This window comes from Budorcas taxicolor, chromosome 18 (genome assembly GCF_023091745.1).
Source record: "Budorcas taxicolor isolate Tak-1 chromosome 18, Takin1.1, whole genome shotgun sequence".
Lineage (NCBI taxonomy): Eukaryota > Metazoa > Chordata > Mammalia > Artiodactyla > Bovidae > Budorcas > Budorcas taxicolor.
The window spans coordinates 3693283-3714291 of NC_068927.1; the positions used below are offsets into that span (position 1 = coordinate 3693283).

Below are 21009 nucleotides of genomic sequence, written 5' to 3' on the forward strand. Positions count from 1 at the left end.
TCACTGCCTCCACCACAGTTTGGCCCAGGTAAACAGCAGGGAGGGAACACAGCTCCATCCATCAACAGAAAATTGGATTAAAGATTTACGGAACATGGCCCCAACCATCAGAACAAGACCCAGTTTCCCCCTCAGTCAGTCTCTCCTATCAGGAAGCTTCCTTGTGAAGCCTCTTATCCTTCTCCATCAGAGGGCAGACTGAAAGCCACAATCACAGAAAACCAACCAATCTAATCACATGGGTGGAAGTTAACATTAAGGGAATATACATCCAGGCCAACTGGCTTCACAGTTTTAGCGGTGGCAATATTGCCTCCACTGTCTGGTCAACAGTTAAGTTAGACCTCCCAGGGTTAACCTGGTTCCTTCCCTTCCCAGGCCCCTTACAGGATACTACTGTTCTCTTTTTGGCCCTTGTTTGTTACCTTCTGGGCAAGTTTGTGTCTTCTAAGCTCCAACAGTTTCAGCTAAGACTCATGATGGCACAAGAACTTAACCCCTTCCAGCAGAGGGTGGCCCAGGTCTCTACAGGTCCTCGGAGCAGTCAGAGAGGGACTTCTAACCTCTAGGGTAGGCTAGGGGCTGCAGCCCCTGTCCGGCAGGAAGGAACTCTGGCAGAGGCCTTTGCCCTCTTACCCTCAAGAGTAAAGGGTGTAGAATCCCTCAGGGGGAATGAGACAGGCTGGAACCTGGGACCCTTTGCCACAGTGCTTACATCTGAACAAACGTCTTCTTAAGCAACAAAATACAAAAAAACTATAAAGGACTAAAAATAACTACATGTGTGTGCAGCTGGGGTAAATTATGGACAAGATACGAAAAAGACCCAAAGAAGTCAACTGCCACTTCTGAAGAGCAGAGAGCAAAAGCAGGTGTTGGGGAGCAAAAGCAGGGTGCTGCACGTGGACCCAGCACACACCACCACCAAAGGGGTGGGCAGACCACCCAAGCACCCCTCAATCCCAACGCCTGGACCCACTTCTACCCTTACCCCATATAAGGACCCAGACCACTGAGACCCTTGGGAGTGAGCAAGGGAAACCGTCACCTGTCTTCGTGCTCTTTTGCTACAGCAGGGGCCCCAATAAAGCCTGGCCTGAATCTCTTGTCTGGCCTCTTTTCAATTTCTACTGATTAAAGAGGCCAAGAACCCTGGCTGGTGACACCATCACTGATGCTCTCTCTACCCGCTGTCTCAATGGAAACGGAGCTCTCCTGAGGGCATCGGCAGTCACGTGGCCAGCCCTGTTCCACGGGCCTCACCATCAAGAGGTACGGTCAGCGTCCTCCTAGCTTCTGAACCATTACCACTCGGTCATCCTTGAAAAGACCCTGTTCCTCTGTGGCGTAAGCTAGCAGGCACCCCTACCTGGCTCCAGGCTACTTCCTGTTAAGCGCAGGCACATCTCTGTCTACATCTGGTTCTGAACCTGTAACTCTGCTCCTCTCCTAACCTCTGACCTCACGTCCTCTCTTCCTTCATCACAGCAAATAACCTGTCTCATCTTGTTTCCTGAGACCTCTCCTGGAACCCTCTTTGCATCTGCAACCATCTCTGCCTTCTTTCACAGGGTCAAAGGTAATCCCTCACAGAGGCCTGGCTCCCACTTCCTGCCTCGTTCCTTTGAATCGAGTTCCATCAACTGTTCTCCTCTTTCACGTAACTTCACATTTCCCTCCTTCTCATCAGCATTTAAATGTGCTCGGGTACCCCTCGGCCTGCCGAGGAGATTTAAGCGGAGAAGGCAAAGCTCCATAACACTCTTCAATTAGCTATGTTTAATTTCTAAAATTCTAAATTATAAAACAATGGTCACTGAAAAACTCAAAAACAGAATGAAATTAAGATTTCCCTCCACTCAAAGTTCACAATATCAGTGTTAATGATATTTTCATGTTATTTTTGCAGCAATGAGCTGCCCTGATGTCCACCTGTTTGCCATCACCTGTGTCTTAAGTCTTTCTTTTATGACCTTGGTGATGGCATGGTTGGTCAAGGAACGTTTTAAGCAAAATTTCTTAACATGTACACAATAAGTAAGTACATAGGCATTGCTCATACTTTGTTTCTCACTTTCCCCCCAACCTACTCTCTCCTAAACCAAACTGGTGGGGCTTCTTCCCCACTAGACCACAGCACCGCTCTCACCGGGAACACAAAGGCTACTGCTTCCCAGGGCACAGCCTGGGCGCCACCCCACCGGCCCACTGAAGGCTCCCTCCTGCTCACACGCTTCCCTGGTTTGCTGGGCAGCCTCCTCCCTTATCACATCCCACCAGCCTCTCTTCTGCCCTTCCCTCTGTGTGGATGTCCCTCAGGGCTCCCTGAGGCCAGCTGCTCTCCCCATCCATCCCTGTCTACACTGACATCCTTTCCTACCATGACTGATGGCCTAACCCATCCCTGAGCTCAGACCTGCAGGTCCAGCCGAAGAAGAGCCACCTCCACTTGGACTCCCACGGGTCAGACTGAGCACATCTCAAAAGGTAAAGCCATGTTCCTCAATCTCCAACTCTGTTTCACTTCCTCTGTCCCCCGGGGGACCCCACTCAGTAGAGTCCCAGGTGTCATCCCGCATGCCTCCCCTTCTCTCACCTCCTCTCTCCAGGCAATCATCCAGGCCTAACTGACAAGCCTACAGCCTATACTTCCCTCCAACTGACCCACTTCTCTCCGTCTGCACTGCCCTGTCCTGAGCACAGACCACAAACCTCTCTCTCAGTTCACTGCGGAAGGTTCCCCACGGGGCTCCCCACCTCTGACCTGCGCCACGGTTCTCCAGATGCCCCCCAGGCTTCACACAGGGGCCTGAGTGCACCTCTAAAATGAAGACCCTATTTCGTGCCCCTGCTTGCACCTTGCAATGACTATCTGGTGCCCTCGAAGTCACATTCCTTAAGAGGAAGTGCAACACCCTTCCACGTCTGCTCACTTATCTCTCGTCTCATTTCTCTCCTCTCACCTCTCACACTCTCATCAAATCTAAACTGCTGTAATTCTGCACACATGCCAGCATGAACTTTCTCTTCCACCTCCAGGATCTGTGCAAGCTCTACCTTCTAACCGGCAGTTCCTGCCACCCCTCCCCGCCAAATAAAGATGATCCCCTCAGCTCTCAGCCTGGGTGATATCTTATTTGTCTCCACCCTCCCCCCAACAGTTGGTTAGGTGACTCCTCTATGTTCCCCTAAACACCCTGCACATCCCCCAGCTCAGAGCCAGCCACACTCTGTAACAGTCTGTTTGCTGACCAGGGAAGCAAAACAGGAACCCATCTGAGAATAAAGATTTTAGAAGCAGATAGATCTGGGTTTGAGAATCTCCCTCACCTCTCATCAACTGTATGACATTGAGCAAGTTATTCAATTTCTGTGCTTCAGGCTGCTCATCTGTAACACGGGTTAGGAGTTCTACTTCACATGGCTGCTGCAAGACCAAAGCAGACAGGGCAGGAAAAACAGGGCAAATGGCACCTCAGAAGCACTCGGAAAGTGGGAGCCTTTAGTCCTTGATAATGGAAGTCTCTGAGAGCAGGGACCAGGTGTAACTCAATCAGCATTTTTCTCAGCATTCACCGTAGGCACCTTGGAAATACTACTTGAATGAGATAAAATGAATGAGGACAAAGAACAAAGAAGATGGGGAAAAAGATTAAGCGATGACTCAGATCTCAAACCTAGGGCCCCAGATGTGACGGGATAGCCAAATAACATGAAATAACTTTTTTCCAAAACGGTAATATTCTTATAAGTAATTATTATGTGCCAGACACCGCTTTATGTATACTGCTCATTTAATCCTCACACATCCATGAAAGAGATGGTACAATTTCTATTGTACGCCTGAGGAAACAGCAGCGCCGAGAACTGAAATGACTGATCCAAGCTCCTACGATACTGATGAGCAGCAGAGCCTGAATTGAAAGCCTGTCAGTTTAGCACTAGCGTCTGCCATTGAATCATTATTCCATGCTACCTCTAAATTAAAACGAGTTAAAAAAGGGTAGCTGTAAAGGAGGCCAGAACCACAAGGGTTAGCAAAGGTGGCATTAGAAACATAATAACGTTTCAGTTTCAAAAAGAAATAATACTAAAAGACCAGAGTGATAAGAACCAAGAAAAAGATTTTTGACCTTGTGCTCATCATGACCTTCAAGGGTCAGTGAAGTGGTGAGAACAAATAAAAGAAGGATTTACAGCGGATGCAAAGAATAAAAGTAAGGAAGGCAACAGAGTCGATTCCAGTCGGTTGGCAGCAAAAGCAAATACAGCCTGAGGGCAAAGGAGATACAATCAGTAGAGAAGAAATGGAAAATGTCAAAGATGAAGTAAAACACATCTGGTTGAAAACCAATCATGTGTGTAATTTCTGCTAAACAACTTCAAAACTGTCTCTGGTTATGCTCAGATGTGCTTCCACAGATAAGAAGACGACAGCTCCAGCTCCTGTGAGTTGTTCCTCTGCATGGTCACAGCATCCCGTACAAATTGGCTGCTGGTCACAGGGACCCTGGGTGAGAAGCGTCTATTAATGGTGTGCTAAATGGATCAGCACACCATTCCCCACACCTCCCTCAGCAGAAAGCCCACCTCCCGCAACTGGTTTAAAACACGCAGACACACACTGACAGGCTCCTCTCTGGAGAGTCTGCTCCTACTGGTCTAGGGTGCTGCATCTTCCAACAAGTGCACCTCGTGATACGAAGTTTGAGAACCTGATCCAAACCCCTAGCCCGAGAAAAGCGCCCCTTGAGTCCGGCTCTCTCCTCGCCCCGCACCCCGTACACCACGCTCACAAACGCACGGGGAAAACAGACTTGAAAAGGCCTCACTCAAACCTCAGTGCCATGCACATCAGTCCCAAAGGGTCAAACGTTAGAAGAAAGCTCCCTGCCCCGCCTGGACGTTCCCAGGTAACCTCGCTGCCGACTCTGCAGCAGCTGACCAGCTGGTCAAGCACAAGCACGTCTCCACGCGGGAAAACGACTCCACCTGCAGAGACGCCCCGGGTGGACGAGCCTGACGCGCGGCGGGGGGCGGTGCACGGCCGAGGGGCGCCGGGACAGAGGTCACCCGGCCGCGCTGGGCGCCCGCAGGGCCGGTGCCCCGGCCTCGGCACGGCTCTGCGAAGCGTCACAGCCGCAGAGAGGCTGGGGGAACGCGGGGACGCGGCTCCCCAGGGCCGGCCGGAGCTACCGGAGCCAGACCGCGGGAGAAAGCTGGGGGCGCGGGGCCCCGGGCCGCCGAGGCCCGCGCGGACGGCAGGCCGGAGCGGCGTCCTCACCAGAGCCTCCCTCTACTTCACGGGCGGCCGCCTCGGCTCAGGCGGGGCGGCAGGCACGGCAGGACCCAGGGGCCCTGGGGGCCGGAAGGGGGGGTGAGGGCGGGGCGGGGGCGGGGCGGAGGCCGTGAGGTTCCGGGGACGCTGGAGACGCGACCTTCCGCGCTTTACGGTCCCGGGCAAGGGTACGCCGGCGCGTAAGCTCACTCGCGCACGCGCGCCGCGACGCCGTGGCGAGGCTCCGCCCCTGACACGTGGGCTTGTTTGGGTCCCGCGAGGCTCCGCCCCTGAACTGGGGCTCCCGCCTCCGCATCCTCCAGGATGGAGGCGAAGTGGAGGCCTGCATTTTCCGAGCCTGCCTTTTAGGACTCTAGCCTCGGGCCGTTGATTTCTACAGATGCTGCCGAGACGGCGGCAGCCCCGCTGGAGAGTGAGTGAGTGTGTGTGTGAGTGTGTGTCCTCGCTTCCGTCGGGGCGAGTGCCCAAATGTGATACCCCGTGGTCCGCAACCCAAAGACACTCTACTCCAGGGAGAAAAGGCTCTTGGACGGACAGCCGCTTTGTTTTTTGGAAGTCGCCCGAGTCTTCTTGGGGAATCGCTAGCAGGGCGAATCGGGAATCCGGTCTGCTGGACCGGTCCGACCTCGGAGCCCGGATAAGACCTCAGCTCTGGGCTGGATCTTCCTCTTTGCACCTTCCCTGCTAGTCTGGACCAGAAGAGGAATCATTCACTCCATCCTCTGAGGAGCTCACCACCGACTCCTTCACCTCGCTTCCTATCACATCGTCCTGTTTTCTTTCCTTTCTAGAACGTATCACTATGGTAGACCAGTGGTGAACGTCTTTCCAATCTAGTTGCAAAATCTACCCTCGCACACGGTACCTACATTTCATGCATGACTATGTTCTCGCACTTAGAACTGTGTTTGGCACAAAGTCCAGGAAAAATGCCCGAATGGACAGCGATCTAACGGCACAGGCTCGGCTGCGTTGGGGGCCACACTCACCAGTTCCCAGTCTTTGGATTCAAGCTCATCTCACCACACAAGCCAGTTTTGTTTAATGGATGGCTTCTTGTGGCCAGGCGTCATTCTGGGTAATGGAGTAAACGTTGCTTATAAAACCACTGTCCTGTTTTCAAAGCAGAGAAGAGAATCTGAGAACCGAGATAAGGAAGACACACAAACGTCTACAGAGTCACTCTCCATGCAGTGGGCACGTGGCTGGGGAGAAGCCCCGCTCCTCCCCCGGAGACTACTGTCGCCGTCACTAGACTTGACATCCAGCATTCAGTGACTCCTCGGTGAGAACCTGGTACTGTGCGTGTCCACCACGTACCTGTGAGCCCATGTCTGCGTGGAAACCAGGGCTCTGTATGCATTCCAGTTCACACCCGTGGGGAGGGAGAGAAACAGCCAATGCCTTCAGCACACCAACCTCCACCCATAAATCATGCTGCAGTTTTGCAGTAAAACACCTGCCATTTCACAGGGAACCTGTAAGACAGGGTCATATTACAAGTGGCTCCTGTGCCAGGCACTGTGCCAGTTAAAACTTCATCACAACTGTGTGAGTTTCAGGGATCCCTAACCTCTGGGATCCAAAGCCTGACGATCTGAGGTGGAGCTGATGTGATAACAGAAATAAAAGTGCACAATCAATGTACTGCGCTTTAATCATCCAGAAACCATCCCTCCTACCCCAGTTGGTGGAAAAACTGTCTTCCATGGAACTGGCCCCTGATGCCCAAAAGGTTGGGGATAGCTGAATTCCTGCACCTGTGAGGAAAGTGAGGCCTATAAAAGCATATTCTCATGTTACAGATAATGAAAACCAGGCCTCACATGTAATATTTATATGAAGTAGTAAATATTCAAGTCAGTGCTAAGAAATGTGGTAGAGAAAATGGTGGTACATTAGGACCGCCTAGGGAATCTAAACCGGTTTCGTCAGAATGAGCCGGAATCAACAAGGCTAAAAGACACATCAGGTAGTTCCTGGAAGTTCCAGAAACTTCCCTTATATCTAGAAATAGTTGTGTAAAGCTTTGTGGATGATGTAGGGCTTGAGCTGGTTCTTAAAGAAGCTCTGTTCATATAAGCCAGCAGTAGGTGGCGCTGTGGCCTAGGAAATGGAGTTTCCTGGGTTTAGACAGCCCCTCCTATGGAGGGCACTACGTGGAGATTAGAAACCCGTCAGACTAATAAAATCTCCCTGGAGAGGTGATAACGCAGCATGGTCCCCGGAACATAAGAGCGACTGAGGAGTGGCTTCTTGGGGTGCTGCCTCCCAAAGGGGTGGGACCATCTCTGCTCTTCTTACCAAGAGAGGCTCTGTGGAGTCAGGGACCCTCAGACAGGTGGATCCCAGGCATCATCTGACTTGAGCCCCTCAGAGTCAGAGCTGAGAGGGTGGTTGTGCTGGTTGGTTAAGAGCACAACTTCGGGCTGACCTGGCCTGGGTCTGGATGCCAGCCCTCCTTGGTGTATGACCTTGTGAGGTGTTACCATTCCTGGGCGTCTGGGGGGGTTCCCAACAAAGACTATATATAAAGAGAAAGAACCAACAGGCTGTGCATGTACGTAGAGGGAGAGATTTATGTTGGAGTGACTCACAGGACAGTGGTGCTGGCAGGTCTGGAATGCGCAGGACAGGCGGGCAGGCTGGAAACCCAGGGACCAGCTGATGTTGGGGTCTCCAGCTCCCAGGCAGTGTGTAGACCCAACTCCTTCTTCATCCACAGGAACTCTGTGTTTTAAGAGCTTCCCCGGAATGGATGAGGCCCACCCAGGTACAGAGGGTAATCTGCTTTACTCAAAGTCTAGCGATAAAACTGTCATTCACATCCAGGAAATACCTTTACAACAATATCTAGACTGGTGCTTGATCAAACATCTGGTTACCATCTTCTAACCAGGTTGGCACATAAAATTAATCATCACAGCATTCAATTATTTGCTTGTAAAGTGGGCAATGACACTGTTTTGTTTGCTTTTGCAGACTCAAAACAATGTGTATAGACTACTTGGCCCAAAATTTGTGAAAAATTTTGTGCCACAGATACTTTTAATATTATTCTTGCAAACTGAAACATACTGCCCGGCACCAGGGGCTCCAGGCTGTGGGAAGTGGGGGTGATGAGCCAAACTGAATGACTGGAGGCTGGTGACACACGGTCGAAGAGCAGAAATCTCTGCCAGGCCTGTTAGCCTGATGCCTGTGGTGGGCGCTGCTGGGAGTCCCTAGGGGCCCGGGGCTGCTTTGAGCTCCTTAGGACTTCTGCATGAACTCCGTGGCTGTGGTGGAGACTCGCTCGCTAAGGAGGTGCCCTGGGAATCCAGTGAGCTGCATGGGTCTGGGTGACCTGTGGGCAGCTCTACCCCGGCCTCCGCTGATCTTGGCTAACTTCGCTTCTGTGCTTTCCAGCTTTTTCCTTGCATGGCGCTGGGTGTTCACACTTATCATCAGTTATTTTTCGGAACTCTTCCCTTCCCCTCAAAGTGTAATGGAACCATTTCACAGCCACTTCTGTGAACATATTGGGACACTCACACAGTTCTGTTGATGGTGCTTAACTGAGCAAAACCTGTTTTGCCTCCACTGGGAAGCCCCACCCTGAGGAGCTTCTGTCAGAGGTAGAGGGGACTCTTTCCTTAGCTGTTTCTTGTGTCTCTTCTCAGGAAGAGCTGAGTGACTACACCCAGCCTTTTGAGGAAGACCTGACCCCCGCCCCCGAAGGCTCTCCCATCCCTCCCTCCGCCTGCTCACCAGTGCCCAGCAGGTCCTCCAGTTGGCTCTTCATCCTCTGCCCCAGGACGTCCGCCCGCCAGCCCATTTCTACTTAGTGATCTGTTCGTCTGTTAGGAGACTCATGTGTTCTTTCCTCGAAGATACAACTAGAGCTGGGTGAAACACACTGAATAGAAGAAAGGAGAGCTGAATACTCTCTAGGAAGTAACTGATAAGAGAGGCCCAACCATTTCAACATCTTGATTGTACAACTAGGAGATGGTACTGATGGAGGCTCTTTGAAGTTCAAACCGACACTGGGATCCACCTACAAACTGCTATTACAGTTTTCCTTTTTCTCCACAGCAGAGTGAGAGCTACAGAAAACTCTCCACTGTGAGCCAGGAGCAGTCCCCTTCCCGGTCTCTGCTGCTTAGGAGCAGCACCCAGAGGGGCCGCTCGCGTGAGCCTTCTTCTGGATGCAAATTCCTTTAGTGCTTGCTTTTGGGGATTTACTACTTTCCCTGACAAGAACAGCGACTGGGGCAATGGCTCCTGTTTGGTAACTGAGCTGCTGTAAGTATGTTCTGAAAAACAGATGCCAAAAACTTGCACATTAATGTTCCTAGCAGCATTATGAAGAATAGTCAATAGGTGGAAACGACTCAGATGCCCATCAGCAGATGAAATACAGGATATCCATACAATGGAATACTGTCCAACAATAAAAAAGGAACGAAGTGTGGGTTCAAGCTGCAACATGGATGAACTTTGAAGACATTAAGCTAAGTGAAAGAAGCCAGACATAAAGGCTGCAAATTATATGATTCCATTTGTGGCAAATGACCAGAACAGGCAGATCTATAAGACAGAAAGTAATTTACGGCTGCAAGAGGCTGGGATGGGACACTGGGGAGAAAGGGGGGGTGACCGCTGCTGGATATGGGATTTGTTTTGGGGGTGAAGAAAATGTTCTCAGAATCGGTTGTGGTGATGATTACCCAACTCTGTGAATGTGCTAAACACCACCGACTTTTATACCTTGCATGCATGCATGCTCAGTTGCTTCAGTCATGTCCAACTCGTGACCCCATGGACTGTAACCTGCCAGGCTCCTCTGTCCCATGGGATTTTCCAGGCAAGAATATTGGAGTGGGTTGCCATGCTATCCTCCAGGGGGATCTTCCTGACCCAGGGATCGAACCTGCAATCTCCTGTACTGGCAGGTGGATTCTTTATCCAGTAATCCACCTGGGAAGCCCAACTTCATACCTTTAAAAGAGTGAACTGAAACGTATGTGAGTTAAATCTCAATGAAGCTGTTTTAAAAAACACTGCAGGCCAATTTCTGCCCCCAGGAAGCAGGTGGATTGTGCTCTGCGGGCACCAGGCATGGTTTTCTGTGGGGCAGGTGTCTGAGATGTGCCTGCAGAGCCTACAAACCACGGCTCTCTGAGAGGGCTGCAAGACGCTCTTACAGGATAACCTTTGGATCCCTGATCTTGTTTGACATGAATCTAGTGCTCTGCCCCTCAGTCCACCTTCTCTGGAGCAGGAGTATTTCAGAAGTGCTCCAAGGCAATAATTTTGATTCATTCATTTGTTGTTTGTCCTCTAACTCCCTGCAGAGGGCCAGTGCTCAGGAAGCTGTTTAGGGAGAAAGGCAATCGGGAGGCCAGGAGAGCCTGTGCCCAGCTGACTTGACATGTACCAGTGTCCCTCCCCAACCACATTCCTCAAGTACACATCAGTGGGGCCAGGTCCCATGACACTGGCCCTCTCCCCTGCCCCACAGCCATGGGCTTTTCTAGAGTTTAGCTGCTCCCTGGAACATTCAGGCTGAATTTCTGAGGGGTCAGAAGGAGGGACCTGTCACATAGCCATCGTCAGTAAGCAGCCCTGACAGCAGTCACTGGTTGTGTGTGGGAGGTCTGCACAGTAATCAGTGAGGGCATCGCGAGAGCTGGGGATCAGAGGACTTCCCGAGTGTGGAAGGTCTGCACAGTAATCAGTGAGGGCATCGAGAACTGGGGATCAGAGGACTTCCCGAGTGTGGAAGGTCTGCGTAGTAATCAGTGAGAGGCATGGAGAACTGGGGATCTGAGGACTTCCCAAGTCTGGGAGGTCTGCACAGTAATCAGTGAGGGCATCGCGAGAGCTGGGGGTCTGAGGACTTCCCGAGTGTGGAAGGTCTGCACAGTAATCAGTGAGGGCATCGGGAGAACTGGGGATCTGAGGACTTGCCTTGAAGCAGTTTTGGCAGGAGTTGATAGGAATTATGTGAATGGGAAAGACTAGAGATCTCTTCAAGAAAATTAGAGATACCAAGGGAACATTTCATGCAAAGATGGGCTCAATAAAGGACAGAAATGGTAGGGACCTAACAGAAGCAGAAGATATTAAGAAGAGGTGGCAAGAATACACAGAAGAACTGAACAAAAAAGATCTTCACAACCCAGATAATCACGATGGTGTGATCACTCACCTAGAGCCAGACATCCTGGAATGTAAAGTCAAGTGGGCCTTAGAAAGCATCACTACGAACAAAGCTAGTGGAGGTGATGGAATTCCAGTTGAGCTATTTCAAATCCTGAAAGATGATGCTGTGAAAGTGCTGCACTCAATGTGTCAGCAAATTTGGAAAACTCAGCAGTGGCCACAGGACTAGAAAAGGTCACTTTTCATTCCAATCCCAAAGAAAGGCAATGCCAAAGAATGCTCAAACTACCACACAATTGCACTCATCTCACACGCTAGTAAAGTAATGCTTAAAATTCTCCAAGCCAGGCTTCAGCAATATGTGAACCGTGAACTTTCAGATGTTCAAGCTGGTTTTAGAAAAGGCAGAGGAACCAGAGATCAAATTGCCAACATCTGCTGGATCATCGAAAAAGCAAGAGAGTTCCAGAAAAACATCTATTTCTGCTCTATTGACTATGCCAAAGCCTTTGACTGTGTGGATCACAATAAACTGTGGAAAATTCTTAAAGAGATGGGAATACCAGACCACCTGCCCCGCCTCTTGAGAAATCTGTACACAGGTCAGGAAGCAACAGTTAGAATTGGACATGGAACAACAGACTGGTTCCAAATAGGAAAAGGAGTACGTCAAGGCTGCATATTGTCACCCTGCTTATTTAACTTCTATGCAGAGTACATCATGAGAAACGCTGGGCTGGATAAAGCACAAGCTGGAATCAAGATTGCCGGGAGAAATATCAATAACCTCAGATATGCAGATGACACCACCCTTATGGCAGAAAGTGAAGAAGAACTAAAGAGCCTCTTGATGAAAGTGAAAGAGGAGAGTGAAAAAGTTGGCTTAAAGCTCAACATTCAGAAAACGAAGATCATGGCATCTGGTCCCATCACTTCATGGCAAATAGATGGGGAAACAGTGGAAACAGTGGCTGACTTTATTTTTCTGGGCTCCAAAATCACTGCAGATGGTGATTGCAGCCATGAAATTAAAAGACCCTTGCTCCTTGGAAGAAAAGTTATGACCAACCTAGATAGCATATTGAAAATCAGAGACATCACTTTGCCAACAAAGGTCCGTCTAGTCGAGGCTATGGTTTTTCCAGTTAATCATGTGGATGTGAGAGTTGGACTGTGAAGAAGGCTGAGCGCCAAAGAATTGATGCTTTTGAAGTGTGGTGTTGGAGAAGACTCTTGAGAGTCCCTTGGACTGCAAGGAGATCCAACCAGTCCATCCTAAAGGAGATCAGTCCTGAATATTCACTAGAAGGACTGATGCTGAAGCTGAAACTCCAATACTTTGGCCACCTAATGCGAAGAGCTGACTCATTTGAAAAGACCCTGATGCTGGGAAAGATTGAGTGCAGGAGGAGAAGGGGACGACGGAGGATGAGATGGTTGGATGGCATCACTGACTCAATGGACATGGGTTTGGGTGGACTCCAGGAGTTGGTGATGGACAGGGAGGCCTGGTGTGCTGCGGTTCATGGGGTTGCAGAGTTGGACACAACTGAGTGACCGAACTGAACTGATGGGGGTACCAAAGCCCTCCCACCCCACGGGAATGCTTCCCAAGTGAGACCATGAGTTAGTGGAACTGGGAGTGGGCTCTGAGCCTCTGAAAGGGCCTGCTCTGCTCAGTCCCAGTACAGCTGCTGCCCAAGAAGTGGGGACCTGGCTGCTGAGCAACAGTGGGAGCGTCAGGAGGCCCCACTCAGATTCCCAGAGGAAACACCTTGCCTTCAGGAGTCTAGGAGGCATGAGCGAGGGCCAGCTTCTCCCCTGGAAGACCATTTCAGGAAGCTCCTCCCACCCATTAGGGAGCCTGACCACCCACAGTGCTTACCCAGAATCCAGACAGTGCAGGGAAAGGCAGACCCGGGTTCTAATCCTAGCTCCAGCTCCGCCTCTGGCTGGCTACGTGATCCTGGGCGAGAATGTTATTCTGCTCTGAGACCCAGTGTCTTCATCTACAAAATAGGGCATATATTTTAAAGTCATTTCCACTGGTTTGTACAAACAACATTCATATATTTTTAAATTTGAAAATTTTAAACTTATTTTTGTTTAATTTAAAATTCATCTAATTAAAATTAATATACGATTTATTTAAATCCTTACTTATATTCAAGTACATATTTACCTTTTAGAACACTTCTTATTCTTCCACGTAGGATTCCTTTTGTGCAAGTCTCATAGTGATAAATTCTCTCAGCTTTTGTTTATCTGACAGCATCTTTATTTTAAAGGTTATTTTCATTAGGTTAAAAAAATTCTATGTTGGAAGTTTTTCTTTTCACTGTCTTCTGATTTCCATCGTTTATGAGAAGTCAGTCATCAATCTTAGTGTAACACAATACAAGGTCAGAAAAGTTTTTTTTCATGTTCAAGGCATCTTTATTGGTTGCTTCAAACTATTACAAAGTAAGAACTGCTGTTGGGACCCTGGTCTCAGTAGTAGAGAAACAGCCTTTAAAACCTAGAGACCCAATTCTCCAAAAAGCTCCTCTCAGAAAGTGTGTGTTGGGTAACATGTTTTTCTTGTCCAGGATTACACACTGAGCTATTATTAAGTCTCTCCTTAGTCCCCTTTAATCTGGAACAGTTCCTTAGTCTCTATCTTCCATGACTGAGTGAAGGGCAGTAATTTTGTAAAACATGGCTTGGTGTGCGTTTGTCCAGTGTTTCCGCATGACAGATTCAGGGTCTGCACTTTTGACAAGACGACTGCAGAAAGGGTGTTGTGTTCTCAGTACATTGTATCAGGAGGCACGAAGTGTCCATCTGTTCCATTCTCCTTGCCGTTAACGTGAATCACATGGTTTAGCTGCATTTTCTCCACTGAAAATTACTGTTTTCTCTCTGTGTTTAGCAAATAATTTGAGAAGACACTGCTGTGCCTCAGGTCGTTTTGGGCAACCAAGATGGGAACCAGGACCAAGGTCAGAAGCGCCCACTGGAGGTCTGTCGGGTTGGGCAGACTCTTGGGGTCAGGCCAGCGGCTTCTGCCCAGAGCTGGATGAGGGCTGGGGTCTTACTTGGTCACACAGGCCCCAAAGCCTGTGTACCTGGTCAGAGAAAGAGCCCACGGCAGGGGTGCTCATTCTGCTGCTAACCAGCCGCCTGAGAAGTCACCTCCCCACCTCTGTGCCTCACTTTTTCATTCAGGTGAGAGAGCTGGATGGTCCAAGCTTCCCTTCTGGCTGAGACCCTTTAGTGCTGAGCTCCTTTTGAGAACAGAAGCTAAATGCCCCTGAAGATTGAAGTTGGCCGAGGAGCTTTTACCCAAAAAATCACACACAAAACGCGTGGGCTCTGCATGTGCTCGGCTGCATCAGACCCTGTGACCCTCTGGATCGCAGCCCAGCAGGCTCCTCCGCCCATGGGATTCTCCAGGCAAGAGCGCGCTGCCGTTTCCTGCTCCAGAGGCTCTTCCCAGCCCAGGGACTGAACCCCTGTCGTCTAGGTCTCCTGCACTGGCAGGCAGGTTGTTTACCACTGAGCCACCTGGGAAGTCCTAATTCACTCCAAGACTGCGAAGGTGTCAGCCGGGAAGCATAACCCACACATTGCTGCGGAGCAGCTGGACTTGGGGAGCCGCTTCTCCCTTGTGGGGATGCTGTGGGGAGGAGCCTAAACCCACAGCTCAGTCCCCCACTTACACGAAACAGGGCGGCCCCTCCAGGACACTCGTCCAGGTCTGATGGCTGCCCAGAGCCCCCTAGACAGAGGAAGAGTCACAGCTGGGGCTCAAAACGCCTCTACGACCCCTCCCTCCTTTCTCCTACTCTTCCCCCTCTCCCTCCACCACTCTACACCCAGGCCCACTATCTCCTAAACAAGTCGCTGAAAGTGGATTTGAAGAGGCCCGAGAAGAAGCCCTGGGTTCCAGGTCACCCCACCTTTCGAACTGAACAACCCATTTCATTACGTGAATACTGGTATGGCCATTGCTACTTCAAGAAACCTTTGCTATCTGCAATTCAGCACCCAGATGCAAATGAGCTTTGCTGAGAGCAGAGGCGGAAGACAAGACGTGGGACGGTGTGAGGTGACTGGCCCCAGGACTGGAATGGGGAGACAAGCAACGACTGGACGTGGACATGGCAGCGCCCGGCAAACGAACGTGGCCCAGCTCTGGGCCTGAACGGAAGGCAGCTGCCCAACACCAGGCGCCGTCGTGCGCTGCCTGTCAGAAGCTCCAGACGTGTTCCCCGAGGAAGCAGCCTCACGACATGGCTTAAGCACGTGAGCAGGACGAGTAATTCTGGACACACGAGACTGAGGGTCAGAAAACCCTAGATCTGGCTTCCAGCTCTCCTATAAAAGGCCTCGGGTCCTACTCTGCTTGACCTAATTAACCAAGAACAGGGGCATTCAAACAGTAAGTTTCTGAGCATCAGTCTCAAGTTCACAGCCAGCGCTCACCACTCTGGAGACTTCTACGAGCATAGCAGGTGTTTGAGGAGGGTCCTCCCAGTCACCACAGAGAAGATTTAACAAGTAAAAACCTGCAAACTCTTTATTAAATTCTCCCATTTCATCTGTACAGAAAAAAAAATGCACATTATGTTCAGAATCTCGGTAACATCTCAAAATTACACAGCATGAACATGTAAAAACAAGGAACTGCCGGGATTTTATACATAGAAAGAAAAACCATTTACAAAAGAGGCTTGTTAATTTTACTTTTTTCCTTCTTAAAAAAACAAACAAACAAAAAAAACCCAGTTAAAGGCCCAAGATGTCACACAGCATTTGCTGGGCAGTCTCTCTTCCCGCCTGGGCTGACCCGGACACACTGCATGGGGAGAGGACGTTCATTAAGCCTCGGGCTGCCAGCCCTCCTGTCAGTCACTTGTTCTGGCCAGGGAACCTGCTCAAACCATCAAGCGTGTGTGGCACAGGGCCTGCTGGGCTCTGGGGTCCAGGTATCAAATCTGTGTTGGGGGGGAAGGCAAAACAGAATACAGAGGCACTGTCTGAATTCCCTCCTTGCCCAGGGAGACTCCTCCGCCACATGGCTGCCCGTACCCCTACATGTGTGCTGTGGCGGGTCTTGGGAAGGAGGACGGGGAGACCACCGCCAGGATCCTGTCACCACCAGCCCGAGCAGTCGGTCCCACCTCTGTGCTCAAGGTGACCAATAGCCCCTGGGTCTCCTCAGTGATCTCACTAGATGGCGTGGAGGGGCCCATCACTCTGGTCAGTCTGGGTTTGCTAATGACTTATCTTTTGTCTGAGGTCTGGGCACGAAGGAGGATTGGGCCTCGAACTCGACTGCCCTGCCTGATATGTGATGCTGGTCCTGGGGGAGAGGACCAAGGGGAGTTTAGCTGGAGAGATGGCCAAGCAGAGATGAGACAGAAACCCATCCACCAGAACATCAGCTCCAGCCCCTGGTCCTTTGGGAGCTGAAGACCAGTGGAGGAGCAGTGATTCAGGAGTGGCGTGTCCCCAAAGACACAGGGAACCTCGGGGCACTGGAATGCTGCATTTTATAAAACTACTTAGGTGCTGCCCAAATGGTGAGAGTAAATAAAAGGAGTTCTGAGATTTTTCAAATTCCTAAGAATTGGAAATACAAGTACACACACCAAAATGCACATGATTCAAAAAGCCCTATTCTTTTTATTCTATGGCCCAAATTTAGTTTGAACGAGTCAGGCTATGCTGGATGGCCTCTAAGGGTCCCTACTGCAGGTTCCTTCCCCGTACGTGCTTGCGTGGAATAAGCAATATGTGGAGAACACTTACTTTTTGGTGGGGGAGGGAAAGAAATGGGAAAAGCAGTTTTTTTCCTCAGAGGAACTTAAGACCAGCTGAGAAAGGAGGTCCCACTAAGCAACCGACCCTTCCCCGGGTGACTCACACCAGCGGGGATCTTTGGGACAGAAGCGGTCCCACAAGCCTGGAGGTGGTGCACACAGGAGTCAGTCTTCTGGGAAGGGGGAGGGAAGTCAGCACCCTGTCTGACGAAATGTAAATGGAGGCTACAAGTCCTCACTGCTAGTTTCTCTTGTTACCTGACCTCAGGAAATGGGAACAGATGAAATGTGATGGCCATTTCCTGCCACATCTCCTAGGAAAGCAGAGTCTCCCTCCCTCTCCAGCATCCTCGAGAAGAGAGCGTGCAGGATGTGAGTCAAGGGCCGCAGTGAACACTAGTCAACACCTGCTCACTCAATCCTAGAATTCCCCTTGCCTCTTAAGGGTGCACTGGCTCAGAACAAGCTGATGGGGTCTACAGAACTGGGCCTGTGGGTGGTACCAGATGTCAGGGAATGCTAAGGAGGGGGGCTTTCTTGCTGGAGTGAACCCAGGCCTGTCTCGGAGCATCTTGCTAGCAGACTTCTCTTGGGACAGCAGCAATAGCGGAGGAAGGCCAGGGATGTGCAGGGCAAGACCTCACTCCACAGCCGCCTTGTGTGTGAGAAGCTCCGTGAGGGGGAGCAGTCAGGTTCATCCTGCGCGTTCTGCTCAGAGTTCTGATTCCCTGCGTTGCAGGGCCGCCAGCCCAGAGAACTGACCTCCCGGCGCCTCTGGACTGCTGTGGAGATACTGAGTCGGCATTTCTGAGACTTGAGTGAACGGACAAAGCCTGATGAGTCCCCTGGCTACTGTAATCTTCAGCAAGGGCATGGACCCTTGGTCTTGACCCAAAACCATACCTGCTGCTGATGTAATTGTGCCTGGATGGGCTAGACATCAGGAGATGAGAGAGCAAGAGGGCCGTCAGCTCCCCCACGAGGGGCATGGTTTCTTCTTGCCTGGTTCTTGCCTAGCTGACTTTTACCCAAGAGTGACCTATGAAGCCAGGGACCAGAGGTGGCCCAGAGCCTGTTTCTGTCACACCGAATGAGATACAGAATGGATACAGCTGGGCCATAATTTCGGATGGATGTATGAAACTGCTCAGTCATAGGAAACTACTCCAAGTTGGATGGTGAAATGCTTTCTGGCAACAAGCGATCAAAGATACCGGCAGAGTTATCCCTTCTATCTATCCAGATCATTTCTCAAGGTGACGGATGTTTCAAGAATCAAACTCTTTTTCAGACTTCCAGATCTGCTGCAGACAGCTGAGATCATCTCTCAGTTCAGAAAGAGAAGCATCAAGATGAAGTAAACTGTGGCGACGTTTTACACACGTGGGGAGGGAGACAGCAGAGGAGGAGAATGGAAGCCCCCTCATCAGATGGGAAGTTATTCTGTGCTGTAAAGCACGTCACACACATCAGTGGGGGCCTGTGTACATGTGACAACCCCGTCCCTCGCTCTCAGCACCTGCCCAGAGCAAGGGAGGAGCCCCAGGAGGTGCACCATCCACCAGCTCAGCTTAGTGCAACCAGGGTGGAAGGAGGGGTGGCGCTCCAACTCCAAGAGGTTCAAATGAGATAAGACAGAAGACCCGCAGGACAGCTGCTGAGAATCAGGAAGACCTTAAGAGCAGGACCTGAGGGGACCCGGCAGCTTAGAACCACCCTTGGTGATTGGTGGTGCCATAGGCAGGGGGCGTCTGCAGCTGGCGTCTGGAACCCACCGCCTCCAGCAAGAGTAGCAAAAAGGAGAAAGAAAAGAAGCAAACCACAGTATTCAAATATATGTCAGTCAGGGTTAGACAAGGAGTCACCTGGACCAGCTGACCCATTCGTCCTGAACACATTCCAGGGAAGACAGAGGGGGGGTGGGCCCGCAGCACACGCGGACAGTGGTGAGGTGGGGCAGGGCCAGGCAGGGTGCATGGTCTATGTGGACAGTTTTAGGCACGTGATTTATAATACTCTGTGGACGTCTAACAGGTTAATAAAATATATATTATATAAATATATCTCCTACTGTACACACTGCCCTCTTGTGCAGCCACTGGATTCCGTGCCCCAAACTCAAGCCCAGGTGCCCCAGGCTGAACTGTGATGCCGGTGTGCCTCCCTTTCGATACTCCAAGCCTGTCATCTCTACGCTGGTGGGCTGAGTGATGCTCAGGAATGTTTCCACAAAGCTCAGACTCAGCAAAGACTGATGAATCATCCAAGTGCAACATTTAGCCAATGCCTACTACCGTGGGGGTATGCAGCCAACGGACAGAAAGGAAAAACGGAGAAAGAGCCTCCATCTTTTACTGGAATCATGTTCCACGCCCTCTGCATGAAGAGGTATGAAGGAGCTTGTCTGGGAAGGTGGCCCAGAGCCTGTGGGAAGGTCAGCTTGCCATCCCTCCCTGAGACCAGGCTGCATCTTCAGAAGCCACTGTCTCTGACCTGCATTGTTGCCTGAACAGGACCCAAAGTGAGCCGACTCCGCCCCCATCCTGCCTCCTGCCCTGGCTTCCTCCCCCCGGGTGGCAGGCTCCCCCAGCAGCGGAGGACTCGGGGAGGCACTGCCACCCCGGCAGGGCCAGTCCACACGTGGAGAGCCCCGCGCAGGTCTGGAAGGCAGGCCCAGGGCCCAGCCTCTCCTGCAGAGCCATGGACGGATGAACTGCTCACACCCCTGGGCCCTGAGGAGACGGCAGGGTGACACGTGGCCGTGGGTCCTGACCCGCAGTGGCTCTGCTCGGGTAGGGATCGGAAGGCATCACTGTTTCAGCAGAAGAAAACAAGACCCAAAGCGGGCTGGTCAGTCATTTCCTGCTACTTGGTGAACTCCATGGCCCTCATGGGGCCAAAGGCGCTTCTGAGAGGCCAGCCAGACATCCCGGTTACAGCGTGTTGCGTGGTGTGTCTCCCCTCTAACGTCCTGCCTTCCTTTTACACCGCCACACAGAAAGAAGAAAGAACCCCATCGCTCAAATCAAGCCTGGAGGAGATGTGTTACTATATACATTTTTTTTTCTTTCTTTAAAAAAAATTTTTTTTTTGGTGTTTAAAAAAAAAAAAATTCAGCTGAGTTGCAGGTCAGGTGAATTGGTTCCAGAAGTACTGGTAGGTCCATCGGGATGAGAGATTTGTCTCTGGACAGGGAAACCCGAGTCTGCCGACAGAGGCGATCCCCAGGGCGGCCGGCTGCTGCACGCGGTCGAGGAGGAGGACACCATGGACGCGGGAGGAGTCTGCGGCGGACGCGGCGGTGGGCGCCTGCTGCTGCTCTAATGTGAGTGTCGGGGCCACCGCGCAGGAGGGCGAGGTGAGGGGGTGCGCTATACAGGAGGGCTGTACAAACGGGGCACCAGACAGGCAGTTCCTCTGGGGCTCCGGGCGCCTCTACCTGTCCTTGAGCTCCCGTGTCACGCGCTTGGTGATGCGCCCACACATCAGGCCGACCAGGAACAGGATGCAGATGCTCCCGCTGATCACAGACAGGATGTAGTTCTTGGACGGGGAGGTCATCACTTGCATGGCGAGGTCAGAGAAGCCGTCCGCCGGGGCTACCTGGAAGACAAACGGTGGCATCGCCCTCAGAGAGATGTGGGCTGAGCCGATGCTCACTCGAAACTGCCCCCTCAGTTCCTACCATAACTGGGGTCATTTCTTTTGTGGAGAGAAGAGGGTGAGGGACGAGAAAATCAAACACAGAGCTAC

The 21009-nt window shown here is 51.2% G+C and overlaps 2 protein-coding genes across 3 annotated transcripts in view; both read right to left on the minus strand.

The window, feature by feature from the left end:
- The window catches only part of PDPR (pyruvate dehydrogenase phosphatase regulatory subunit), a 42260-nt gene extending 36916 nt beyond the window's left edge, over positions 1–5344 (minus strand). The window contains exon 1 of one of the 2 annotated variants that reach the window (XM_052655521.1): positions 5285–5344. The gene's annotated coding sequence lies outside the window, so the exon portion shown is untranslated. Of the gene's footprint in view, positions 1–4992; positions 5020–5284 lie in introns of those variants that run through there. The other variant, XM_052655522.1, reaches the window with a different exon arrangement.
- A 10639-nt stretch (positions 5345–15983) lies between these two features.
- Positions 15984–21009, minus strand: part of GLG1 (golgi glycoprotein 1) — a 117993-nt gene continuing 112967 nt past the window's right edge. Inside the window, exon 26 of the mRNA XM_052655251.1 lies at positions 15984–20859. Within this exon, the coding sequence (XP_052511211.1) occupies positions 20692–20859 (168 nt within the window). The 3' untranslated portion in view covers positions 15984–20691. The remainder of the gene's footprint in view (positions 20860–21009) is intronic.